We start from the raw sequence: 27,830 nt of genomic DNA, 5'->3' as shown, positions 1-27,830 counted from the left end.
AGTCAGGTGCTTCTCAAACTGAGCAAAGCTCAATTTCCCTGGTTAAATGTCTGGGATTTCCACAGAATGATAAAAAGGGGTGAGCTTTATTTGGAATATTATTGAAAGCCATGAAAAACACGGAATTGAAGTTTCCCGTGTCAGTTCTTAGAGCTGTTGCCCTTAATAATGAGATTTGTTACTGCTCAAATCTTAGGTCCCTTTCATAGGTATTCACAATTTAGCAACCTGAGAAGGGTAGGACTGCACAGAAAGGCTTAAAGAAAGTAACTGCACACAGTCCTCTTAAAAATTAAATGTGCAGCTCTAAAGTAAGGTACAGGTGTAGAGAACTCACAGGCAGTCTGTGCAGGGAGATCCAGAATTCATCAGAAAGCTAATCTGATTGGTAATCCCATGGGAGGCTTAATTTTACATTGTACCTACAATAATCCTCTGTAATTTGGCACAAACGTGCCATGAAGGAATCTGATAATATTTAGAATACCTAATTTTAGTGATAGCAAACCCCTTGTGATGACTGGACTTTTTAACATCTGTAGAGAGAAATTCCTGGAGGGCTGGTAAGACCAAACTTGAGTTTAGAGGAGTTTGTTAATAACATCAGGTAGGAAAAGCTGTTTTCCGTGCTGAAGAGGCGTTTGCCAGGTAGACCCCATATGGTGTGGGTGGCATATCATTCTGTGTTTGCCAAAAATAACATTTAAAACCAATATTAATACGTTGTTCATACCATGAAGGGTTTCTTCAATAAGCGATTCTCCAGCGGAAAGGAGATGCACGAAGAAGTGTCCAAGTTCTCCGTTCTGTAATTTTATTTTTTTTTTATTTTATTTCTATTTGCTCATGTTAGGTAGAAAAAGTGGCATTTCTCCCAAAAAATCGAAGTACATGACTCCCATGCAGCAGAAGCTGAACGAGGTGTACGAGGCGGTGAAGAACTACACGGACAAGCGCGGCCGGCGCCTCAGCGCCATCTTCCTCAGGCTGCCCTCCCGCTCCGAGCTCCCGGACTATTACGTGACCATCAAAAAACCCGTGGACATGGAAAAGATCAGGAGCCACATGATGGCAAATAAGTACCAGGATATCGACTCCATGGTGGAGGACTTCGTGATGATGTTCAACAACGCCTGCACGTACAACGAGCCCGAGTCTTTGATCTACAAAGATGCCCTGGTCCTGCACAAAGTTCTGCTTGAAACTCGGAGAGAAATAGAAGGAGATGAGGATTCTCATGTGCCCAATGTCACTTTGCTAATTCAAGAACTCATCCACAACCTTTTTGTATCTGTTATGAGCCACCAGGATGATGAGGGCAGATGCTACAGCGACTCCTTAGCTGAGATTCCTGCTGTGGATCCCAGCTTCCCAAATAAACCTCCCCTGACTTTTGATATTATCCGAAAAAATGTTGAAAATAATCGCTATAGGAGATTGGATTTGTTCCAGGAGAATATGTTTGAGGTCCTGGAGAGAGCAAGGAGAATGAATAGGTGAGCAAACCCTTATTTTTTTGGGGTATCCTTTATCACGTGAGTTTTGCCTGTTAATGTTAGACAGAGGCTGAAGTTTTTTAAGGTGTTCACTTTCTTTGATATGGGTGTTTGGAAGACTAAATCTCAAAAGTTCTGTCAGGTCTTCAGTGGAACATTTGCTTTCATTTAAAAACGAAGTTAGGTGTCTGCCAGGAGACAATTTTGTCACTAGTCTTCTGAAGGAACACTGCACAAAAAACAGGTTCCTGCTAACTTTCAGATTGAAAAATGAGGAAGAGGAGCTGTTCACTGACTGCTTGACTAGTGAATTATTCTTTTGGAGCAATCACACTTACATGAGTTATGGTAAAACTGTGCAAAAACTTGCAACTTCTTGCAGTGTTTTATTGGAATTTGGTAGCACATTTGGGGGTGTACAGGTGAGACACCACCATTAAATGTGACTAAAATTGCATTAAAGCATCTACTAATGGGAGGATGGGTAATTAAAATAAGTCAGTTTTTAATAATTCTGTTATTACTCAATTTTTCAGAAGTCAACAGATTGTTGAGGTCCAGTGGCAAAGTAATCTTGGTCACACCTTTGATTTTCCTGGTGTTTCAGGGCTAGTGTTTACAAAGATATTGTTTTGGGTAAACTATAATGAAAACTGACAGCAGAGTAGCAATTGATGCTTGACTTGTCAGTCTCTGCTGCTGCTTATTATGTGTAAACACAGAAACCTGTTGGCAGAGTGAAGCTTTCTTTAGATTGATCACTCAGTGTGGCAGTTGATGGGAGTGTTCAGGCTCCTGTTTGACTCTGCACAAACTGTTTTTGCCCTGATTTCCATGTGTTTGTACAGGACTGATTCGGAGATTTATGAGGATGCAGTTGAACTTCAGCAGTTCTTTATTAAAATTCGAGATGAGCTGTGTAAGAATGGAGAGATTCTTCTGTCACCTGCTCTCAGCTACACCACTAAGCATCTTCACAACGATGTAGAAAAGGAAAAGAAGGAGAAGCTGCCCAAAGAAATAGAGGAGGATAAGCTCAAAAGGGAGGAGGAGAAGAGAGGTAGCTGCTTCCTTTTCAATAATTTTAAATATATTAATTGAAAAATGGATCTATGGCCATGGTGTGGGCTCTGCTGTTGCTGCAGCTTTGCCTGCTGAAGGGGCCTCAATAGTCTGGTTGTCCACCAAGAGATTTATTTTGATCCTTATCAGCCACAAGAAAGAGATGGAGGTAGATACTAACCCCATGTAAACTCTTTAATCAGAATGCATTGGAGTGCCTGTGTTCTTATTTCAAGGACAGTAGAAAAGAAAACAATAGGTTTTTGCTTTAGCTTTCTGCTGACAATAAACTTAGCACTGATGGTTCCAGCTGACCTTGTGCTGATTGTGTTGTCCATGATCATGTGCTTTTAGCCCTCTAAAGAAGTGGTATTTAAGCAATAATTTGTGTTTTTATTTGACTGCTGTGAGGGTGAAGATGAAGGGGCTTGGCGCTATTTTGTAGGGCAAGAAACCTACTGCAAAGGTCCTTTGTATCCCACAGTTCCTTTGTATCCCACAGTCCCTTTGTATCCCACACTTCCTGGCTGTTCCTGTGGAGCAAATCTAAGGGGATGAGTAAAGCCCTCCTGTTGCCCCTTTCCACAGATGGCAGCAGAGCTGTTAGCTCTTTGTCCTTGAATTATCCTTCTATCATGGCTCACCCTCCCACACAACACCCCTGTCGGCAGCAATAAACCCTGGCTGCTCCAGCCTCCACACGGGGAATTCCAGCTGCTGTGGGAAGGTGGCAGTGCTAACACCTGTTCTTCCCTTCTCCAAACAAGAAGCTGAAAAGAGTGAAGACTCCTCTGGCTCAGCTGGGCTGTCCAGTTTGCATCGGACCTACAGCCAGGACTGCAGCTTCAAGAACAGCATGTACCACGTGGGGGATTATGTGTATGTGGAGCCTGCAGAGACCAACCTGCAACCCCACATCGTCTGCATCGAGCGGCTCTGGGAGGATTCAGCTGGTAAGGGGGTCTTTGCTGGGGGAAAAACAGCCTGCTGAAACTTCTTAGTACTATTTTAAGCTTCCCATTTGATTTTTTTCTTTCCCCTCTGTGTAGATGTTATTTATTTTATTTGCAGGACTATGTGTGTGCACTCACACGCTGTGTGAGTATCTTTCTTGTTTCCAAATGGCTTTTTTCCAAAGGATATTACAAGTAGAAAGTTCTTGGATCAGCACATGGGGTTTTTTTGGTGTTTATTTCTACCTGCCCTCAAATTGTAAGCATCCCAGAGATGGGATTCAGAGTGGGATGGACTTTTTGTAATGATCCATGGTTCTTCAAATAATCAGGTGATTGTTGTGTAGACTTTGAAGCCATTTCAAGGCCTGGAAGTCAAGATTTATAAATAACAACCAATTCCTCCTTGATTTTTCTGAGTTGGGTTTTACTGGGTTAAAAACAATTAGCAGGCTTTTTAAGCTAAAAACTTTCCTTAAATCCTGAAAAGTTTCATAAATATTGTCCTGTTTCAAAGCAGAGATCTCTCAATATAAATGACTGCATGGCTATTTGATTAATTAATTAAGCTATAGCTGTTCTTTCTGTTCTTTCTTGCTAATGCACTAGAGAAAGTAATTTTACATTTTTTTTCTTTCTATCTTTTTTTGTTGTTGTCTATTTTAAAGGAGAGAAGTGGCTCTATGGCTGTTGGTTTTACCGACCAAATGAAACATTCCATCTCGCAACACGAAAATTCTTGGAGAAAGAAGTTTTTAAAAGTGACTATTACAATAAAGTTCCTGTTAACAAAATTTTAGGCAAATGTGTGGTCATGTTTGTCAAGGTGAGAGACTGTTCAGACTCGTTTATTTAAGCAAATAATAATGTTCTCTGCTATTTTGTCTTAGGGCTATGGGCACTTTGACATAGAGATGTTCTGCTAATACTTAAATAAAATAGGATTTGCTCCTGTGGGCTGTTTGTATTTTTCCTTTTTTTCATGAGATACGTAGTTCAGCCAGCTGATGGTGTTTCCCTGAGCTGGTTGGTTTGTAGAACTGTATGTTTATGATCACCCCAGCTTGGTGATCGTGTCCTCTTTCCAAGTCAAAGCTCAGAAATATCCTAAAGGTGGTTTCAGGCTCCAGATCTTGTACTTGTTCATGCAACAGTTTGGTAAATGAATAAGCCCTAACTCTTCTCGCATGCCAGCCAGCACTGAATTTAGCTTCTTCTTTAAGTTTGGAATTTCTTGTTATTTTTAATAAAACTTAGATGTCAAACCAGAAGAAGAGAGCTCAGCAGAAAGGTTGCTGACAGAAGCACAGAAAAAAACCAGGAAACACGAGAGAGAGTTCACTGCGTGCCTGTGGGGCGTGGGCATCGCTGAAATCTTTCATATTTTTTCTTCCCTGTGCAGGAATACTTTAAATTGTGCCCTGAAAACTTCCGGGATGAGGATGTGTACGTGTGCGAGTCCCGCTACTCTGCCAAGACAAAGTCCTTCAAAAAGATCAAGCTGTGGACCATGCCCGTCAGCTCGGTCAGATTCGTCCCTCGGGACGTGCCCCTGCCCGTGGTCCGTGTTGCTTCTGTGTTTGCTAACCCAGACAAAGTGGATGAGGAGAAACACAGCGAAACGCTGGAGGACAGCAAGGCGGGAGAGAGTGTCATTCACCTTGAAAAGGTACGTAAGGATAATAAAGAGGAACATTGATTGTGCTGGTGAATGAAGAGTGACAAAATAGTGTGATTTGGGTTTCACGGCGTCTAGACGTAGTCACATATAAATAAACATGGTGGTTCTGGTATAAATCACATTGTACACATTGGTAAATAAATACGAACAAAATATAAATAGACTCAACAGAAAATAAACTGTACATATTTGTTAGATTTGACAGCCTCTTTCCTGTCATCAGCTCTGCTTTTTTTACCACTTCAGAAAATTACACTTTTAGTGTAAATCTTGTCTTAAGCATAAAGAACCTGTAGAACTAAAAGTTTGATTTTAGTTCATGACAAGGCTGAAATGCTTTATTCTGTAGCATTTCAGTAAAATAGTCAGTATTTTACTTACTGCTAGGCAGCAGTAAGTAATATATACTATTCTGTTGTCTGTGACCTATTTGTGCTTGATAACTAAGTAGTGTATTATCAAAATGCTTAAGAATATTTCTGTCCAACATACTGGATAAAATGGTTTATTTATTGTACTTAGAGTAATAAAACAACTAAATTTAAGTAAAGGTATTAAATTCAATTAAATTGAAATAATTTTATCTGGAATAAATTTAGAACCATGAAAAAAAATAAGAGTCATAAAATAAATCGACCTCAAATTGAGTTTTCTAACAGAACCTGAGAACACACATTGTCGGCTTTAATTGGACACCTAGTGAGTGTTATTATATTTATTCACATCATGAGAAAAGATACTTCTGCTGAGAGAATGAAATCTCTTGGTATTTTCCTTCCATGCCATGGGTAGACAGCTTTCACTGGCTTTCTAAAAACCCAGGCTGAAAGATCAAATGAGGCACAATGCGAGTTGTTCCCAAAAAGTAGGAAATTAAATAGGGCAAATGGTATAAATTCGCAAGCAATTCATGGGGTGTTCTTATTATTGCATATGAGAGTTGAGCCATTAAATTTCTATGTGTTTTGTCTTGGCCATATACTCAGTTCTTGCCCCTTATGCACATTACTGAGCTTTAAACCATCAGTGTAAGCTGACAAGGCTTGGCTTGGCCAGGTAACTGTGAAGCACTACAACAAAAAAGACCTGTAAATTGCTGTTCTGGCAAAATGACAGCTTTATGAAACAGGAAGGGTTGGGACAGACATGGAGAGTGTCTTTGGCTTTGCAGTTTCATTGTTAAATTTGAAGGCTTTTGCATGTACAGCTCTGTTTTCGTGCTGTTGTTAACATAAAAGAGCAAAGCCTTTTATGAGCACAAGGCACCTTTTTATTAACTCTTGGTTTTCCTCCTTCTGCAAGTTGCTAAATGCCTGTTCTTCTGCAGGAGAAAGAAGATGTTCCAGTAGAAATGTCCAATGGAGAACCTGGTTGCCATTACTTCGAGCAACTCTGCTACAACGAAATGTGGCTGAAGGTTGGGGACTGCGTCTTCATAAAATCCCACGGGCTGGTGCGGCCCCGAGTGGGAAGGTGGGTGCAGCCTCTTTATTTGCACTTTGTGGCTGTAAAAATAACTTGGATCAAAGACAGGCTGGTTGCAAAAGGCATAAAAGAGGATGGGGAAAAAAATACCTTGTGAGTGGAGTGTGGTGTTATAAGCTCTTAATAGACTGAGGTGGAAGTTCAGCTGCCTAATAGAAACCTGCTACAGTTGTACAGATGGAATAGGCTGTTCTGTTCTCATTTGCCACTGCCAGCCTTCCTGAACACCCCACTTCTGTCTCATTTGGGAGGAAAGGCCTTTCATTTATGTCAGTGCTTTGCTTTCTTTCCAGGATTGAAAAGATGTGGGTGCGAGATGGAGCCGCGTATTTCTTTGGTCCAATCTTCATACACCCTGAGGAAACTGAGCATGAACCAACCAAGATGTTCTACAAGAAGGAAGTGTTTTTGAGTAACTTGGAGGAGACCTGTCCAATGACTTGCATTTTGGGTAATTATTACCAACTTTAAATCCAATGGACACTCCCTTTCCTGCACAATCTGAAGTGATTGATAGCTATGCACAGGCTTGATTCCAAGTAGGTTTTTTCATATTGAGGGAGAGAGAGGGATGAGAGATTCAGTGGGTTTCTAATGCACATTCCTGTCTTAGGAACGTGTAGTGAGAATTTTCTCTTTAAGGAAGCTTTCTTACAGTAAGGGAATTACATATGTGATGACAAAATGAACATTGTCTGCAGCCAGAGAACAGAAAACTCCATTAGTCTTGCTTATTAATGTAATGATTCCAGTACATATTACCTGGAAAGTTGAAGGGAGGAGCAGGAAGTTGAAAATTTGTTTGTTGGAGAAGGTGATGGTGTGTACTTTGTTTTGGAATTCTGATGCTGTGATAAATGTAGTACCAGACCACTGGGGTTTTCTGGAGCTTTAAAAAAACCCAAAAGCTGCATGAAGTAGCTGAAGCTTTCTTTTGAATGGCATTATTTGATGAAAATGTCGATGGGTGTATTTTCCATAGTCGCACCAAATACCAGGAATCTTCCAGACTTGCGGGACAGACAAAAAACCTGGAATTTCCCCCTTTTTTATGGGAAGTCTGCGAGTGTGGCTGCCTTCTTACCCAGCTCTTTCATTTCTGCAGGAAAGTGTGTCGTTCTGTCATTCAAAGACTTCCTCTCCTGCAGACCAACAGAAATCTCGGAAAACGACGTTTTTCTTTGCGAGAGCCGCTACAACGAGAGCGACAAACAGATGAAGAAATTCAAAGGGCTGAAGAGGTTTTCCCTCTCTGCGAAAGTTGTAGATGATGAGATATACTATTTTAGGTAAAAACCGTGGTGGGAATGAGGGGGTCACCTGAGCACCCTTCTGAATCGTGGTGGTCTGACTCTGCTTGGCAGCTCAGTTCCCCTCCCAGCCACTTGCTGGCTTCCCCACAGCCAGTGGGGGAGAGAATCTGAAGGGCAAAAGGAGGGAAAACTCCTGGCTCAAGTTAGGGGCAGTTTGAGAAGTGAAGCAAAGCCACAGGCACGAACAAAGCAGCGAAATAAGGAATTAATTCCCTACTTTCCATTGGCAGGCAGATGTTCAGCTGTTTCCTGGAAAGCAGGGCCTCAGCATTTGCAATGGTTGCTTGGAAAGACAAAAACCATAACCCTGAATGTGCCCCCATCTTCCTCCTTCCCCACAGCTTTAATGCCTGAGCACAATGTCCTATGATATGGAATATCCTTTTTGGCTCCCGCTCCCAAATTATTGCCCACCCCAAGCCTGCTGGGGGGGGGCAGAGTGGGAAAAGGCAAAGATCTTTTCATGACCTGATGTGCCAGCACTGTTGAACAGTAATTACAGTGTGATGTGTTATCAGCACTGTCACCTCACCAGTGCAAAGCACAGCCCCATATGGGTTGCTGTGCAGAGAATTAACCCCATCCCAGCCTGTCCCAGGACATAAGTAGAAGTTATAGTTGTAGGAGAGTAGTTTTGACTAATCACACTCTTGGGAAAAAGTCCAGGTAACATCAGTCTCTTCATGGTCTTAATACCACTGGATGTTTTCTTCTGATTTCAGAAAAAGTCATTACATTATTAGATTCATAAATGCCCTTGGATGCTATTAAAATACTGAAGTCCTCATTATGGGTAACAAATAGCTTTCCAGTTGGTGAATACTCATAGTAATAAAAATAATAAATTTTAATTTACTTGAGTAAAATGGAAAATCTGAGGAAGATGTGATGTTACTGCCTTCTGTTGCTGAAATCAAGTACTCGCTGCATTGAAACCCATTTCTAACTCTTAAAAAAATAAAATAAATCCTTCTAACCAGTGACTGAAATAAAACACCATAGACACAGTGATTTCTGAAAGGAAGGACAGGCACATCCCAAGTCACCATTGTTTCCATTTTGTTCAATGATAAATGAAGAAAAGTTGGTTTTCTCCTCAAAAATGCGTGCTTTCTCCTGTAAAGCCTGAGTGTGTTCTCAGCTGCTTTTTTGCCTCCTTCCTCCACCCTCCAGAAAACCCATAGTTCCTCAGAAGGAACCATCTCCTCTCCTGGAAAAGAAGATTCAACAACTGGAAGCAAAGTTTGCTGAGTTGGAAGGAGGTGATGAGGACATGGAAGAGATGGGAGAAGAGGAAGGTGATATGACTGAAACACCTTCTATGCCTCAGCTTCAGGCCCCATTAGCCAGTGACCTGGATATAATGCCTTATACTCCTCCCCAGGTAAGGGTTTTCCCTGAGGAAACTTTAAACCTTTATATTCTGTGTTTTTTTCCCCAATCCAAATGAAGAAAGAAAAAAGAAACATTTTATCATGTACACAGAATGGATTTATACTTTGGTTTATGAGCTGTGGAATAAAGTCTACAAAGCAGCTCTGGCATATCCCATGTGATATCCAGGTGATAATATTGAAGTCCATTAAAATATATTTAAAGGAAGTCATTCAGTTGAGGAAAGCTTAGGGTACACTTTTAATTGACATGTTAATGTTATTTTGAATTAGTAGCTTTTCTGTGACAGAAGTATCAGGTCTTTACATTTAAGTTGGAATGTAAGAGTTTAGTTGTAATTCTTAATTGACCTAACGCCCATTTTTCAGCTTTTCCTTAAATTTCGAAAAAACCCAGCATTTTGAGTGTTGTGGGTTTGCTGCATTTTTAGAAAATGCTGTGCATCATCCTCAAATGGAAAAAAAATCACTTTTTTGGTGTTGAGTTGCCATTCCTGCTTGGATAGGAAGTCCAAGAGGAATGATGTGTGGTTGTGCACCACTCAAATGCATCATCACTGCTGCTCAGACAGGGCCTTGTGATCCCCTTCCCTCTCCTGCTGTGTTTCTTACACAAGCCCTGGAATTTGTGCAGATGAATGTTAAAGCAGAGGGAGGGACTGCTTTCACTGGGAATTCACCTAAAATAAAAACTGGATGAAACCTTTGGCTGTCTCCCCACACTCCCCCATCCAAGCTAATGCCAGCATTACAGAGGCAGTGGGAATGGAGAGAGTTTCAGACACTTTTGTAACCTAACAACGTGAATTCCTTCTCCATGCCATTAACTGTGACGGCATCACTGGCAGCAGAAGAGTGGATGTGACCCTGGGACAGCAATCCCTGTCTTTGGAGGAAATGAAGAAGAGCTGCTGAAGTTGAAAGCTTTTGCTTGGTTTCAGAGGGATGTTTTGCCAGACCACCGAAGGCACTTCCCAGTGCAAGGCTGCTCTTGTTTTGATGTGCTGAATTTCATCAGCAGAGTATTGCAAATAGAAGTGGGATTTTATTTAACAACTGTTAAACCCCAGAACTTTTGAACTATTTTTTCTTCTGCTAGCAAAGAAAGTCTTACAACACCTAAGGATAAAAGGAGTCCAGACAAGTGAATATGTGGTATTGTGGGGCTTGACAGATAGGTGGGTGATGCTCTCCTGCTGCAGTTTGCTGTGAATGGAGTCAAACCTAAAAAAGAAAAAGATGTGCAGCTTCACTTTTTGCTTTAGCAATATGGCTGAGAAAAGGCATAAAAGGGGTCCTGGTTCATGTCTTCTTTCAACACATCTGATCCTGAATGTGCAGGTGTCTTGACTCCAGTGGGAAAGACTCTGTTCATTTAAAAATGGGTGCATTGGAGATGTAAAAGAGCAGAGAATACAAGAAGAAAATCTGGAATTCTTGTGGTTTCTCAAAGTCCTGTTTGCCCCTCCAAACTGATGGAGAGGCTTTTAAATTAAATTACTGTTACTGTAACTGCTGCAAGCAATATAAAGGCTAAAACAGCTGATAAACTCTATTTGCAGATGTATAAGAGGCGAAATACATGATTAGATTGCCCCATTTTTGATGTGAGAGCTCTCCATCTGCCTGTGGGGGCTTATCTGAGAAGCCAGGATGGAATTGTTTGTGCCCTTGGAATCACACACAAGTGGGCCTCAGTTAATCCAGTGCCTGGCTTAAATTGATGAGCAAGACTTGTTAAGCATCTTGGTGTCACTTTGAACCTTTTGTTTTTAGCTGAGAGAAGAGCTGAAGTGTGGGGACAAAGTGGCAGGTAGGAGTAGCAACATGGTCACAATTTCAGGAGAGAAAGAAAACAGTTGAATTTATTTTTCTTTATTTTTTTCCCCCCAACCAGATGTTTGGAAACAATTACACTTTTCAGGATGTGACAGATTTGTAATTTGGGGTATGAGAAAGGCTTTTTGAGAGTTTTGATATGGTGATACATTTGTAGGTCTTACCAGTCAGACTGTGGGTGAATTATGATCTCCAGTGACAAATACAGGTGGAAGGAGCCTTCAAAAAGCTGTGGAATCTCAGTGCTTGTCAGAGTAGGTTAATTTTTTTTGAGGGCTGAAAGCATCAAAGAGCTCTCACCAGGAACATCCGTGGTGGGAAAAGCAAAGGAGCGTTATTTCTGTTACCCATCAACATAAGAATGTGATGTGGTGATCAGCAAAGCTGGGCTCTGGGTCTTTCAGGAAGAAATGGCTCTGGATGTAATGAGAGGTAAACTCTTGAGAGAAAGGAAAGTCTGGCAGGAAAATTAAGGAGCATTTAGAAGATGGAACCAGGGAGAGTAGGGATTGCAAAGGCCAAGGAGGAAGTGGGGCAGCACTTTCCTAAAATATGCAATGGCAAATAAAACATTTTACTCACCTTATGTTGGGCAACGTCTGAACAGCAAAGTGGATGAAATCTGTGACATAACACAATTACTTTTGTTCTCTTCTGGCCTTCTCTCTTGTACTCTTGTGGTCATAACTGCTTTTTCTCACAGTCCACTCCCAAGTCTGTTAAGGGCGGCACCAAGAAGGAGGGATCCAAAAGGAAGATCAACATGAGTGGGTACATCTTATTTAGCAGCGAGATGAGAGCTGTGATTAAAGCTCAGCACCCAGACTACTCCTTTGGAGAGCTCAGCAGGCTTGTAGGAACTGAGTGGAGAAACTTGGAAGCAACAAAGAAAGCAGAATACGAAGGTAAATAAAAGCTGAGATCCTAAACTCTTTTCTGCCTTTTTTTACTTTCTCAACACATTCGTTGCTGTTGTTCAGGTGACAGGTTTAATGAAAGCAAGTATTTATGTTTGTGTTCTGGACTCACCTTAAAGAGAAGTTCATGTGGAGAGGTGACTGAAGAGGAGCAAAGAGCATGTTTAAGTTATGTAGAGCACAGCTGATAATGTGTCTTTGCCACAAATAACCAAACTAACCAGAGACCAGGAGAATGGGGATAAATTAGAAGTAAAGGGACATGAAGCCCCTGAGCTGGAAATCAGTTGGAAAAATGTTTTGTGAAAGTTTCCTTAAACAAGGACCTGAGGGAATTTTGGACAAGAAGCTCTTGAGAGCTGTAGCAGCAGGTAAGAAAGACTTACAGTGGAGTGGGGAAAAGTTCATTATTAACAGTACTTAGAATCCTAAGAGGCTTTGGTAGTAAGAAATCAAGGATACAAATCTGTTATTATACTGTAAATATGACCTGTTGTTCAGTCACAGTGTTAATCAACTGTTGTAACTGATTCTGTTATTTCATATCCTGAAGTAAACCTAGGAATATTTCATAGTCCTGAGATATTTCAGAGTGATCTTTTGTCCCTCTCCTCCCTTCTTTTCCTCAATTCCTTCCCTCCTTTCCTTCCCTCCCGGCTTTCCTTTCATTTCTTCCCTCCTTTGCTTTCTGCCCTCCTTTCCTTCCATTCCTTCCCTCCCTTCTGATAGTGGACATTGTTTCAACTTGACTAGAATAAAGTAGAGTTGATCTTTAACAGCAGGCCCTTTCCCAAGTCAAATACATTGGCTTAACATCCCTCGCTATGTCCCTGGTTAATAGCATGTCAACACCATATTAACAATATTAACTATTGTACTGATGCAATTTTATTGGAAGAAAATGCTACTTTAGATAGGAACATTTCAACACCCTGGGAAGTTAAGGCCCAGTTAAGTTGTAACTCTTTGCAAATGAGATTTTGTAGGTTTTCTGCATGCTCATAACTCAAAGGCAGCTTTTCTCTTCAGGCTGGAAGCTTGCATGCTGTCACTGTCCCCTCTCAGCCACCTCAGTTCTTCCTGCATTTTCTGTAGCACCTCTTGGCAGTTCTGGAGGGTAGCACAGCGCCCTTCGCTGTGTGCAGGTTTTGTTTGCACGTGCTGTGAAGGGAAGTGGTTTAATGCTCTTTCTTTGTGCAAGTACTGGGGCCTTACCTTTTTCTGTAGTCGTTTCCTTTCACACCCTTCTCAGTGCACGTGGTGTCTTTTTATTGGCACATCCCTCCTTGCAGCCTAATCCTTAAGCAGGAGGATGGCTGGCGTGTCACTGCTTCCTCACTTAGAGCAGCCTGAGCATTTCTGCAGGAAGACACTGTCTGTCCACTGTGTTAATGATTGTCTGTGTGCTTCCCTTTTAATCTTCCTTCTCAATTAAAATTTTCCAAAGCTTTTGGGTTTTAAGCTGCAGTTTCCCTGGCCTGGTGTCTGCCCAGAGCTAGACTTACTTCTCTTTGGTTTTGAGGCACTGGGATGGGGCAGCAAAGCATCCAGACTGTGTTTGCTTACCATGTGTGGAAGGAGAGAAACTTCACTCCTTGCATTGTGACGAGTCAAAATTCCCGTGCTCTCTGGTGTGGACGTGCACCAGGGAGCATGGTTTGACACCTCAGTGAAAAAGTGCCTTTCCATTTGCTGGTGAAAAGTAGCTTGCATTTTAGATCCATTTTGTCCCACTGAAAATTTCCCTTGGTGTGTGTGCAGAGTATTAGTTCAGGGGTTTTTTTAGCAGTAGAAGTGCCTGCGTGGCTAAATAAAGACAATAATGCATGGGAGTGAGGGAAAGGCCTGTTTTAAGGAAGAACTCTGTTCAGAGCAGAAGGTCTCTTTCCTGTCTCTTGAGATGTGTTGGAAATGTTTGAATGATGTCAAGTCGTGGCCTAAGTGATTTGGGTTTAGTATTGAGTGTTAAGGTGAATGTTCCAGGCTGAGCTTCCAGACAGCTCCTCTGGTTCCCTTTGGCAGGGCTGTTCCATCTCTTAGTTCCGTGTCAGTCAGGGCAAGGTGAAACTTAAGTGCTGTCCTAGGGCAGGTCCTTCTTCAAACCTCAGCACTCTGAAGTCTGACAAAGCTGAACACTTAACAGTAATTTCTCATTCATCAGAGTGTCTCCAGAACTTTTGCTTTTGTCTGACCATTTTTTTTTTGGCTGGCCAGAAGTAAGTGAGGGTCAGAACAATTGCTTCATCTGTTCCCCAAATGCTTTCTGTGCTCTGGAGAGGATTGTCTCGTTGTTCTGCTTCAGGATCTACCTTTAAACCTCTTGTGTATTTTGTGCTCAATCACATCTAAGTTCCTGTAGTAAATGAGGGGTTTCTCTGCGTCGTCCTCTCTCCCTGAAGTGACAGAAGTGGAAAGAGGGAGGGAAATGCCTTTGGAAATGAAACGGGTCTTGGAGTGTGTGGAAGGAGTGCTGGAAGCTGCACAAGCAGGTTCTAGAGGAGTGAAATGTGTGGTAGATGCTCATGTGCTAGAGAAAGTGAGTAACACTGGCAGCATGCATAACTTAATCTCCTTGATGAACTCTTCTTAGCCTTCGTTTGACAGAGGACCTTCATTGCTGGTTTAGTGGCAGTTCCCATCTTTCACCAACTGCAAGAGAACACATAGCCCTGCCTTCACTGTTGTTAAAAATTGCTGGAGATGTTCCCTGCGTCCATTATCCGCTGTTCCTCATTGTGCCAGACAGACACAACGTTCAGAGTAAACAAATCAGGAACTTGCATGTCCCCAAAGCACCTGGAGTGGGCATTCAGTATATCTTCTTTTTTGTTTGCTTGGGTTTTGTTGTTTTGTTTTGTTTTTTTTTCTTTCTTCTTCCCATGACCCTTTGCCCTTCCCTTAATATCAGATTGTCCTCTGGTCAGATTACCCTGCAGTAGATCTTTTGTTCTTGCAGTCACAGTGAGAAACTTGATTGAGATAATGACCAGATTCACCGTACAAAGGACACACATGGCCTCCAGTGAGCAGCACAATGTGAGTTAGACATCTTCAGCCAAACCAAAAATAGCTCAAAGGGGACCAAATGGGGAAAATGACAGAAAGAGGCACAGAAAAGTATTTTTGGTTTATCAAACTGCTGCTTGTTATGTTCCAAACTCTAAGGACCAATCTACACTAGGGAAACTTTACAAATGCTCCCCGATTTTGCCACCACTTTTCAGCTGCATCAGTAATAAAATAAATGGGGAGCCCAGAAATAAAGGGGCCACTGGCTGGCACTGCTGTCTGCTGTTTGCATCGTTCTTTAGGGCCTGTGTGCTAGACATGGTGCCTCAATTCCCACAGCAGCTGGTGGCAGATGTGTGTGAGAGCTGCTGGCCTTGGCTGCAGCTGGTTGGGCTGAGCCAGTGGTGTCAAAACAGGGAATGTTTTGCCATGTTCTCCTAGTGCAGACCGAGCCTAGTGCTGGACTGCTGCTTCATGTTGGTAACACTGGTGTTTATTATCATCAAATTTGTTCTTTTAACTTTTTGGTTTTTTAAATTTTCATTTTATTATTTATTTTAATTAATTTTTTATTTTTTTTTTAGAAAGAGATAAAGCTTTGTGGAATATTTTTCATGGAAGGTTCTCTAAAAGTCTTAGCTGCAGCCACATGAAATCAAATCATATGCTGTGTAGAAAGATTCATCTGTTCTACTTTTATATTTGACTAAATTAATGCCAGTGTTTGACTAGTCCTTTTTTTTTTTTTTTTAATGAACAGATAAATATTTTGAAACTCTGGGTTACAAAACAGAACTGAAAATCTAAAATACTTTTACAGAGCGGGCAGCTAAAGTTGCTGAGCAGCAGGAGAGAGAGCGAGCAGCACAGCAGCAGAATTCCTCCCCCCGGGCAGGCACTCCTGTCGGGGCTCTTATGGGGGTGGTGCCGCCACCAACACCAATGGGAATGCTCAATCAGCAGTTGACACCCGTTGCAGGTAAAACGTAGGAGCTATGACCATTTTTTCCTCATCCACTTTATCAACCCCCTTCATAACTCTGAACACTCTCTTGGGTCACGTTGTTCTTGCGGAAGAGAAAAAAAAAAAAAGCTCAAAACTCTTCCGTCTTTCTTCATGATGAGCATACCTAGTGCAGGGCAGCCTGGTGTCCAGCGGGACTTGCTCCAGGAGTGAGTATCCCGTGCAGACTGCAGGGAGCAGGGTCCTGCCTGTGCCGTGGGCCTGTGCTGGTGGTGTCAGTCGTGTTGGTTCGCTCTGCTCTGCGGAGCTCCCGTTCAGCCCAGGAGGGCAGCGAGCTCAGTGGCCTTCTAGTGCATGCGGCATCTGTGGCAGTGCTGAAGCAGGAGGGGGAATTACCGGGGATTTTCCTGGCAGGAAGGTGAGAGGCCAGCAGACCCTAACCCAGATTTTAAATCCAAGCACGAGCTTTACAGCATTGCCTGTTGGGCACTGGTGAGCAGAGCAGATCGGGATCTAGAGCCGTTGCAGAACCAAAGACAAAATGCCAACGTTGCTGGTTTTATCAGGTTATTTTTCAGAATAGAACTGGGCTTGGAGAACTCTTCCACGAGGTCCCCGTTGCTGGGTGTTGTGCTCGTTGCCAGTTGTAATCCGGCTTGGTTTCATAGGGAGTATGCTCAGAGTAAGTATTTTCAGGATCAGATCTGAAGACAATGTAGTCCACTGAAGATTCTTGTGTGGAAATCAGCCATACGTGGGTGAGAAAATTAATTAGGTGTGACCTGAGAGGTTGTTTCCCTTCCCCAATTTCTATTTAAAATAAATTGCTTCAGTCGAGGTCAAAATAGTGCCGAGTAGGTAAAAATGGGTATTTGGAGGATTTTTTTGGTTTGAGTTTGGGGGCCTTTTTAACTTTCCCTTAAGACATTCCAATTATTCCATTATTCTTTTGTCATTTTTCTTTTTCTTCCTCATCTCACAGGCTGTGGCCATATTTCGAGCTGACAGCCTGAAGCGTTTTTCATCATGGTCTCTAAATCCCTTTTCAGTAAATAGCCTGCATGGTTGTTTTAACTGAAGGCACATTCTTTAGTTGGTTCATGATCTCCAGGTTACAAAGCATTTATTTACACTGATTTACATTTTTCTTTTGGCTTTTTTTTCCACTATGTTCTTGATAATTTTCCTCTGAACTGTTTGCAGTTGGTGTATGTTTATGTGTGTGTACTGTGCATATATTAAGAAAAAGGAAAAAAAAAAAAAAAAAAAGAGTTCCCCAGTGCTGATCTCTTTTGTGAGTAACTTACTTCAGTCTAGGATATGTAGAAACGTCATCCTCTTGTGGTTATGTTTCCTTGGTTTGGCTATTGGTTTTTTTGGCATTGAGTCACTTTGCCAGTTTTTGGAGGCAGGTGTTGATGGGCAGCAACACTTGTTATTACCACTTCCTTAAAACTTTCCCCAAAATGTGCATTCTGCAAACTACACACCTTCCTTCCTGTAGGAGCCTCCTCAAGAGCAAACCTGCATTTCAGACCATCATCTTATTCAAGCAGTTACACATTCAGGTCTCTTCACTTTGGCATTGGGAAGGACTTCCTTAAAGTAGATGGTCGAGTGGATCTATTTGAACTCTTTTCTATTTTTGTGGCCCATTTGAAAAGCACAGTCTTTCATCTTTTGGTTTCCACAAGTCTTACTTAGAAGTATCTTGTTCTGCTGGGACTTCTTTGACATCCTCCTCCATCATTTGATTGCTTTTCTCTAGTGCAGAGAACTTCTCCATCCCAAAAGTTCACAGAACTTCTTTATAGCCCAGGGGTGCAGGAAGTCTGGATGCCTTCTGAGTTGTGTTTCTCTTGGCACACAGCGCTTCAGTGTCTTGTAAATTCAGGTTATATTACGAAAGTTTACTTGATCTTACGTTGTAGTAAAAAAATGGGAGAACAAGTAATTTCAAACACACAGATCCCAGGTGTGGGAGCTGGAAATAGCTTACCCATGTTTAGTAGTTTAAAATGAAAGTTTGTGATTCATACACAGGGTCAGAGAGTGGCTGCTCTTGCATGGAATGAGCTACAAGAACTGATTTCTCATGGATGTTTGCTGACAACTTTACTGGCAGAGGCAGTTGTTGGTTATTTTAATTGGAAATGTGGAATAAGCTTCCATGATGGATAAATATGGGTTTGACTCCTTGGAGGTTTTTTGGCTTTGTTTTGAAGCTTTAGAAGTGCATGTAAATGCCCTGAGGATGTGTCTGCAGCTCAGGGTGCACTGGAAGTACCAGGCAGTGGCTGCAGTGAAAGCCCTTTATGCCAGGGAGGCTTTTCTTTAACTTTTTCCATTAGAAATATGGATTTCAGCGTTAATAAAGAGGTACAGATGACGTTCCAAATATTTGAAATGGGTACCTAAGGCATATTTAACCTGTCAGTCTAGGGGAGCTGTGGAAAATGAAGGTTTGAAGGGATTAGTTCTCTATTTTCTTGGGTTTTTTTTGAAAGTGTAAACCTTTTTTGGGATTTCAGGTTTCTCACCTTTGTAACTTCCTGAGAAAGTGACAAATTTAGTTTGTATTTTGGAGCTCTTTGTTCTGTTTTAACCCTGAGCTTGTGACAGCTTTGTTCTCAGTCAGAACTGGTGAGAGTTTTTGGCCAGTCTTATTCTAGGAATCCCTCTTCTGAAAGTTTCTTTTGTGAGCTACAGGGAGTGTGGCAAAGACTCAGTGGGTGGTTTCCTGGAACAGACTGTAGAATCCTCAGCAAATTTGCATTTCTAAACTTTCCTCATCTCTCTAGACCTGCTTCTGTCCTCTGTCATCTTTTCATTGTCTTTCCAACCCCTTTCCTTGCTTAGCTGGCAATGCATGTGTTTAATTCACACATTGCAGGGCCTGACAAGCACAGTGCAGTGATGTTGTGTAGGTTCACCACATGGATAGCAGCAAATCTGAGCTGAAACCAGAAAAAGCTCTGAATGATCCTCCCTCACATGCAGAGAACTGAATTTATGAGCAGCAGCACAATACAGTCTTCTCGGTGTCATTAATTTTCCTATAAAGACACCTCGAAAACACAGACAGTGGAAATCCGTGAGGGGCTGCAGGTGCTCTTTTTAAGTCCTTTTACTTCAGCTCAGTGCCATGAGTTAAAGTCCCTGCAGCCCAGCACACCCAGGTTTCAGTTTGTGTTACTTAGTTCACCCAGGAGATGGTTTAACCAAAGTCACCCGTCACTGTACGTGAATGCTGTAGGGCTTCTGTGTGTCAGTGTTGCACATGCACTGCAGAAAAACCTCTGGGGTTTTGTGTCTGTGGCCTCTGAGCCAGCCCCCAGAGCAGGGCTGGGCGTGGAGCTGGCGAGTCAGTGTTGTGTCTGTGACCTGTGTGCAGATGGCAGAGCTTTCCGCTGTATTAAAACTGCTTGCCTTGGTAACCCTGAACTGTGGCTGAATTTATTCCCTGTGTTAACATACCTGAGTATTCAGCGTGTACTGCCCCGTGAGAGAACATGCAAATACACTAAATACTAATTCATCAGAAGAGCAGTGTTTCACATTTACAACTTTTTTTTTTTTAATTTTTAGTTTGTTTTTTTTTTTTTTTTTTTTTTTGCAAGATACTAATTGTAGTGTGGTCTTGCTGTACTAAAGGTGCTTTTTTTTGTGTGTGTGTGCGTGCGTGTGTGTGCGTGTGGATAGTGCATGTCATACTGTGTAGGTCATACTGCATGTTATTGATGCATGTTTGAAATTTGTTGTGTCCTTCAAGGCATGATAAGTGGCTATCCACCGGTGCTGCCACCTTTGCAGGGCCCAGTTGATGGCATTGTTAGCATGGGCAGCATGCAGCCACTTCACCCAGGGGTGCCCCCACCCCACCAACTTCCGCCAGGTATGCCAGGCATCCCAGGCATCCCACCACCCGGTAAGAACCTCATCCTCATTCTGCTCCTTGTTTCATTGTCATGTACTTGCCGTTTAACCAGTTCTTACAGGAGTTCTCTGCAGCTTGGCTTGGCAGGTTTGTCCAGCTGCAGCACACACTGCTGAAAACGAGGTGTGTGCACAAGGCTGGTGGAACAGCATGTCCAGTGAACCCTCGGGGAAAGGTTACTGGAGAAACTGCCTGCTGCTCCAGCTGGAGTTTTGCTTCAGCCCAAAAAAACTTGATAATTGTGCTTGAGTTTGTCAGAAATGGGAAAAGCTGAAATAATCCTATCATACCCTGATATCATTTGAAAGCATCCTTCCGTTCTTTCTTTTCTTATTTAAAGGGGGCTTGTAAATTAAGTGTATTGCTCTCATGCCTTACCAGATGCTTTTTCGGTGTGTTAGTGCCAGACTGCACTGAAATGAACCTGGTCACCCGAGACCCCTTGGCCACCAGGGCACTGATGTATTGTAGAACACTGTTCAGATTAAACCTTGCTGACAGAACAGTGACTGGAGACAGGTGAGGGCAATGTGAATTCAGTATTCTATGGGGCCAAATTTCCAGTTGATTTTTGAGAGCATTTCTACTACACCTTTGTTATTTTTTGCCACACTTTTGATGAAAAGTGAGGCTGAACGAAACAAACGTTTTTTCCGTGTTAATGCCATTAACGTGTCCTCATTATGGGGGAAAAATATTATCTGCCCTCTGATCCTGTTTCCTGATGATTCTCTCAGCTTTTTACCTCTGATAACTCATGTGCCTGTGTAAAACATGTGCATCCCTCTGTTCAGCTGTTGAACAAGCTGTGAACAAAACCACCTCATTTGCCTCCCTCTGCCCCCTTGCAAACTGTATTTATCAGAAGCTCTGTTAAGGCATTTATCTGTATGCAAATTATTTTGGGTTGGGTTTTTTGTTTGTTTGTTTGTTTGTTTGTTTGCTTGTTTGCTTGCTTGGTATTTTTAAAACCCATCAGTATTTACATGTACAGCTTGGCTGGAGTTATAATTCCTCACGATGTCATGGAGAGGGAGCAGGACAGCAGCTGTGTCTGGGAGCCTGTCCCTGACATTCAGCACACATCGGCCACCACGACTGTGTGGGAGGTGAATCCAGGACAATGCATTGCTCTGAAGGGTTTTTTTCCCGCTGCAGCAGGCTGTATGGATGGTGCTTAAAACCCAGAGGACACGGATTAGGGAAAAAATAATGCCTGGGAAGGGAGGAGCACACATGAAGTAGTGCTAAATTGGGTGGGGTGGGCTGAGGGTGACTGTGCTCAGATGCTGGGAGGGTGAGGGTGCCCTCCTCCAGACCTCTTCCCTTTGGACCAAAACCAATCCGTGCCATATTCCACAACTTGTGTTACCAGTGTTTTTCCCAACTTCTGACGTGCTGTTGGTACAGATACATTTAAACTGGGGGCTGTGATCAAGTGGAAAATGCATTTGAAATATGCTCGATTCTGCAAAATGCAGTGGCACGTCCTTAGCGATCAGCGAGACAGAAATCATGCGTTTGATTAATGTAAATTAAACCCTCAGGAAGAGCATAGTTAGTTTGCAGCTTTTCTAATTAATGAACATGAGAAGTGGCACAAGCAGAAAAAAAGCAGCAGCACACATAACTTTAATTTTTTTCAGAACTAAAGCATCAGTAGGTAAAATATCAGGAACTCCCTGATTGCTGTAGGTCCGTCCATTTTTGTGTGTAAGACACGGGTGTGCTGCACTCTGTGCAGGAGAGAAAAGTCTCAATATGTTTGAGAGAAACAAAGACCTTTGATTTTTTTTTGACATTTATTTCAAATGTTCATCAGTCTACAAATGTGTAAAACTGTTGAAGCTTAACCTACAAGTTGGGTTTTGTATCACTGAGATCTAACAGAATTTGTGCAGTGGCTTGAATTTTATCCTGCTGTGAACTTATTTTATGAAACTGAACACAAGGAAATATTAAACGTTGCTAAAGCAGATCAGCATTTCCTTTCTTAAAGGATTACAGGAAGATCCTGCCAAGCCAAAGGCACACATTATAAATAAAAAGATTTAGTCAGGCAATTGCTCAGTAATTTAAAAAAACCTGAAAAGTAGAAATTATTCACTTTGCATTTCTCTAATTTAAATAATTCAACAGGCCATTTATCAGTGTTTGGTAGTTATCACGCTAGTTTGGGTTTTTTTCATTCAGAAATTTCTGAAGTTTTTTGTTGGGGGAGAAGGGGGTGTTTGAATGTTGTACATCTGCCCAAAATAACTGTGAGCAGCGATATCAAAGTATAAATCCTTACTATAGAAGACCAAAGAAATATTTGTCACTGTTATGATGTAAGACTAATTATTTTATATTTTGGAATATAGGTGTTATAGGCCAAAATGTGTCCCCCATGGTAGGCACTCCAGCACCAGGAGCAAGTCCTTTTGGACAGCAGGTGAGTTGTTTCTGCGTTATTTGTGAGGCTCCAGGGCTCTGAATTAGCATTTGAGCAATCCCAGTTAAAACCTGTGGGGATGCACATGGGCTGTATCCCAGGGAGAACAGAAATGAAATGCACACTTGTGTATTTAAATCAGTTAATATTTTAATCTGAGTGTGTGTCTCTATTTGATTGTCGAGTTGTTATTACACTGATGAGGTTTGTCCAGGTGTGAGGTAACTTGTGCAGTATAATCAAGGCAGTGTTTTGTTTTGCTTTCCTTCTACTAAACTAAATCAAGTAATTTCCACACACTGTTGAACTGCTGGTAATTTAGGCTTTGCATGTTTTGGTGATGAACAGAAGGTGCTGTCCACTTTCTGAGGTGTTGAGGAGTGGGTAAAAGCTTGTTTTAAATTTGTTTGCTCCCATATTTCATAAACTGATGGAGCAGCTGTTCATTGGCAGTTCAGAGTGTGTGAGTTTGGGTAGCAGTGATGAGCAGATGTTCCTTCTCAGTGATTAATACAGATGAACTGTTCAGCACAGTTCCAATTTTATTGACTATTTTTTTTCCATTATAGTGTTAAACCCTGCATTTCACAGACCACATGGTTCCTGATCAAATTGGAGAAAACATGAAATAAAAAGGAGGCAAAAGATGAAGTTAAGGGTAATAGGAGAGAAAATAAATGGTGATGATAATCAGAGTATGTTTATGTAGATCAGAACACGAACAAAGCCTGTTAAATATGATTGTGGTTGGCTTGCAGTTCCCCTCTCTGGCCAGGGGTCACTGCGATGCACAAAGTGGGCGCCTCCAGGGACATTTATCAGGCCTTTGCACATCACCTTATCTGAGGCTCCCCTGTGTGAGGCTGACGCTGAGATTAGGGTGCTCCCTGCCGTCCCCCCAGCTGTGATCTCCCTGGTGTTGTCGTTGCAGATAGGAATCCTTGGCCCCCCAGGCCAGCAGGCGCCCCCTCCGTACCCCGGGCAGAGCCCGGCGGCTGCGCCGGTCATTCAGCAGCCCACGACCCCCATGTTCGTCTCCCCCCCACCAAAGACACAGAGGCTGCTCCATTCCGAAGCCTACCTGAAATACATCGAGGGCCTCAGTGCTGAGTCAAACAGCATCAGCAAGTGGGACCAGACCCTGGCAGGTAAGGCCTTACACGCGGTGCAGTGTTCCCACCAGAACATGCTTCTTTGTCACCAATAATTTTGCTTTTGCAGAAAATGCTGAATAAATCTGCAGTTTGCTTAATAAAATATACACATGCAACTAATTCCTAAAGACAGATCAGCAGACTGAGAATATGTATGTCATCCACAGCTAATTCCATTCTCTGGGCTCAGACACTAAGAGCAAAAGCTGTGCTGTAGAGTCAGTTGCCTTTTTCTAGAAAAGCTGCAGCGAGTATCGAATCCAGTGGGTAACAGAACCATTTCTTGACTTGCCAGCACGAAGACGAGACGTCCACTTGTCCAAGGAGCAGGAGAGTCGGCTCCCTTCCCACTGGCTGAAGAGCAAAGGGGCTCACACCACCATGGCCGATGCCTTGTGGCGCCTGCGAGACTTGATGCTGCGGGACACCCTCAACATCCGCCAGGCCTACAACATCGAGCACGTGTAGGCACAGCAGGGCTGCCCTCCCGGCGCCACGGAGCTCTGTGGGACAATAGCTGGTTTAGTTACTGGGTGGGAAGAGATAACCAACAATAATTTGTATTGCATTTTACTGTACATTGCAAGACCATTTTTATATAAGGACACTTTTAATAAGCATATTTCACTTTTTGTTATATTAAGTTGACTTTATCAAATACACAGATTTTTGCATATTGTTTCCCTTTGTTTGAAAGGCGATTTCATAATTGGTTAAGTGTAGTCAAGGATTCATTTTTCTTATACTTTATTGCTGAGAATCTGATGCCATTGTTTTTATATAAAAAAAAAAAAAAGGAAAACAAAGTATTTACAGATTGATACAGTGGAATGTGAATTAGTCATAGTTTACATCTTAGAAGAATGTGTGTACCTGTGCTTGTGTGTGCTTGCCACTTCCAGCAGAACTCTCGCTCGGATGGGAACAGGGAGGATCTCTTAAAGGAAGCTGAAGGTAAGAGGTGCTTTGGCACTCAGGAAAGTTGGATTTCAGGTCAACACTGAGGCCGAGTGGGCCCAGCAGCCGTGGAAGTGCTCGTGTGGACGGGACAAGGGTGTCTTGACCGCTCATGTTGTCCAGTCCTGTCCAGTTTTAACTGTGTAGCCAAAGCCATTGTGATCCTAAATCGATCCCAGGATACCTGTGCTGGCATGTCCTTCGAGGGGAAATGTTTCATCTCCCATGACCTGCGCCGGGGGTTCTGCGCTGCCCCTCACACCCAGCAGTGGGATGAGGGAGCTCCTGCCCTCCCCTGAGTGATTCTGCCTGCGCTGGGAGAGGCAGCACAGAACCTGCAACCAGCTCAGGCCCTGGGAGGTAACTTAGGGGAGAAAAGCTGAGTTGTTTTGTTAGCGATGTTACGTGATGTTTTCTTAAATTCACACGTATTCTGTTCATGATTGGGCATTGTAAGACATTTTTTTGTATGCTTTCTTTAAGTGTATTCATTGACCTTAATGAAAGTTTTGCAATGCAACTTTGAGTGAAATTTGATGCTTAATTTAACTTGAAAGTGAAATACTGCTGTATGGTATGGTATGTGTAAGGTCAGCATACCAAGTGTGTTGGAGAAATAGAGCAATATTGCAGCCTTCTGAGGGTTTGGGGGTTTTTTTCTTTTTTTTTTTTTTTTTTAAATCTAAGTAAAGTAGGTATTGACTCTTCTTGCCAAATTTCAGCGTTGTGGCTGCCTTCTGCTAAAGACTTACCTGTCCTCATAACTAACCAACCTTTTGGACTGCAGAGTTATTTTTTTTAAAAGGTAAATCCTTTCCTTTATTTAATTTTAGAAAAAGAATAATACTTTTGGATTGCATTAAGTAACTGGGAAAGCTCTACGAACTCGAAAAAAAAAAAAGTTGGCAGGAATGTGGGCACTGCAACTCAGCCCAGAAGAACTGATTTATTGATACACTTAATTTACTGCTAGAGTTGTTCATCATGTGGAAATGAGCTTTAAAGTCTAGCAGTACAAAACATTTTCCTTTCAGTATGTTTGGCAGGAGGTTAAATATTTTTCTTCAAATACTGGATATCTTGGGGTTTGTTTTGCTGATGTAATTAATACGAATGAGGGAAGTGATTCTTGCAGGTATAAGCTATGATTTAATTTTACTGGCCAATTCTATTCCCTCTCCTATTGCAAACCTCCAGTCATTGCACAAAACCCCCCCTTGTAATTACAAATAGGCACTTAAGGACAGTTTAGGTCAGATGTGCAATGGATGGGAAGGAAAATGGAGCAAAACAACACGGAGGGAAATGACAGTTTGGAACTCTACAAGTAGCACACCCACGGTACAGAAATATTTACTGGCCTTTGTAAATGACCCATTTTATTTAATAACGTAGAAGCTGAGTAGTCTTAGACCACCCCCATACATACAGTACCATTTCTAAATGTGTTTGAGTTACCATAGATTTTGCAGTTTTTAGCCACAAAGACGGGACGTTGAAGCGAATCAGGCAGCAAATCCTAGTTTTTGAGCATTTGGAACTATCATGGATTGTACTAATAACACACCACCAGATTCTCCTACTTCTCAGCATTAACAAAAATTACACCAAAGAACCTGGGATGGATTTTAATTATAAATTATTGTTTTATTTATTTTCTTTTGAGGACTGGATGGGACTCCCTGTGGAGCCTGTATAACTGAGATGTGTAATTTATCTGAAGGTCAGTGAGGAGCAGATGTGCAGCACTGGCTCTCTCCTGCCGAGCAGCTGAATCCCTCCTTTCGCTGCTCTTCCTGGCCCAGGAGCAAGAGATTGGAAGTGCAGACAAAACCTGGGTCCTCCCACAAGGCAGTGCAGAGCACTACCACTAAGCCACTGGGCTGGCCCTGATCAATTATTTTAAGCCTTATTTATTTCAAAATCGTCTCTCTCTCTCTCTCTCTATTGGAGGCATTTCAGTTGATTGCAGTGGAATTTAGGATATAATGGCTACAGTCTAGAATTCAAAACCAGCAAAAGAAACTTTTCTCACTCTGGTTTAAAAGAAAAAAAAAAAAAAAGACGTGTCTGTCTGTCTCTTTCTCTCTCTTTGTGGGTGTTTGAACCCCTCATCTGTTTTTCACTGCCGTTCATTGTACTGGCATAAACAAAACTTTCATATTAAAATAAAAGTATGTGTGGGCAATGGTTGGCTTCTGTGAGAGTGGGAAATAGATTCAACTAGGACCGGTATTTTCATAAACCAGTTGGAGACAACTAATAATTGTTTGTTCTCTTCCTCAGTCCTTCCCTTCCATGAGAAAATTTACTGTTTGTGTAAAAATTCAAGGCGTTGATGTTGGTGACCTTTTTTCAGCATATGTTTCTCAGACCTGGTTTATCCATGCTTGGCTTTTCATTAGACCTTGTACTCCTGAAGGCTGAGCTGCTGACCAGGTTTATAACATGTATGTACCATCACTTTGTTTACCTGAGTCTTTTTAATTTGAATAAAAATAGTTTGCAAAGTGTTTTGGATTAACCAGGTTTGAGTGTCCCGTTAAGACTTCTGTGAGGATTTTATTTCAGTTAATTCTGGATTTTGCTGATCCAGATTTTATCAAGTCCTTGGTTCACGTGTGCTTGTGTGGGGGGTAAAATACCCTTTTTCTGTTGTCCTGTGTATTGTGAGACCTGCCTGTAGGTGATAGAACAGTGATGCTGGAAACTGAGCCATGACAAGCATCAACCTTGAGAAATATGTGATGCCTTAGGAACCAGCTGAGTGGAGACGATGAGATTCAGGTCAGTCCCAGATGCCCCCTTATTAACTGCTTTGAAAATAAACAGCCAGTCTTAATTTCATACTGGAAGCTGACTTGGTTCAGGACTGTCTTCTGTGTAGCTGTTTAGTAGAGTTTATCAGATCAGTAATAATGGAAAAAGCATCTTTTACACAATTAAATTAGAAACAAAGGTAGAAATTCAATTCTACAAACTGCAAGAAAAATTAAGTGATAGGAACCTCTCAAGGTGCCTCTGACATAGAAATTACAAACAAACCAGAACAGACAGCATTATATTTAATTACCATGCATCCATGTCTTTAATCTGGGGGATAAATGGTGCCTGTCACACAGGCTGCTGGCTTCAAGGAACTTCTGCCCTTCCAAAATGTGCTGTTGCACTTGCCCAGAGGAGACTAGTCCTAACCATCCTCCACATTTGCTCAGTCTGAGGTACTAAAGGTCAG

General features: G+C 42.1%; 1 protein-coding gene across 14 annotated transcripts in view; it reads left to right on the top strand.

Moving 5' to 3' along the window:
* Positions 1-27,119, top strand: part of PBRM1 (polybromo 1) — a 55,779-nt gene extending 28,660 nt beyond the window's left edge. For 6 of the 14 annotated variants that reach the window (XM_027891611.1, XM_027891612.1, XM_027891610.1 and 3 more), the window contains 14 exons: positions 854-1,496; positions 2,345-2,556; positions 3,326-3,511; positions 4,180-4,337; positions 4,914-5,180; positions 6,520-6,665; positions 6,971-7,128; positions 7,783-7,966; positions 9,164-9,374; positions 11,927-12,128; positions 19,886-20,041; positions 22,414-22,484; positions 23,416-23,632; positions 23,934-24,106. In XM_027891611.1, the coding sequence (XP_027747412.1) occupies positions 854-1,496; positions 2,345-2,556; positions 3,326-3,511; positions 4,180-4,337; positions 4,914-5,180; positions 6,520-6,665; positions 6,971-7,128; positions 7,783-7,966; positions 9,164-9,374; positions 11,927-12,128; positions 19,886-20,041; positions 22,414-22,484; positions 23,416-23,632; positions 23,934-24,106 (2,984 nt within the window). Of the gene's footprint in view, positions 1-853; positions 1,497-2,344; positions 2,557-3,325; positions 3,512-4,179; positions 4,338-4,913; positions 5,181-6,519; positions 6,666-6,970; positions 7,129-7,782; positions 7,967-9,163; positions 9,375-11,920; positions 12,129-15,969; positions 16,129-16,679; positions 19,086-19,885; positions 20,042-22,413; positions 22,485-23,415; positions 23,633-23,933 lie in introns of those variants that run through there. The other 8 variants (XM_027891621.1, XM_027891615.1, XM_027891618.1 and 5 more) reach the window with 6 other exon arrangements.
* The last annotated feature ends 711 nt before the right edge of the window (positions 27,120-27,830 follow it).

This window comes from Empidonax traillii, unplaced genomic scaffold (genome assembly GCF_003031625.1).
Source record: "Empidonax traillii isolate 1590-97213 ecotype Southwest subspecies unplaced genomic scaffold, ASM303162v1 scaffold323:size719838, whole genome shotgun sequence".
NCBI lineage: Eukaryota > Metazoa > Chordata > Aves > Passeriformes > Tyrannidae > Empidonax > Empidonax traillii.
This window is presented reverse-complemented; position numbering and strand designations above follow the sequence as displayed.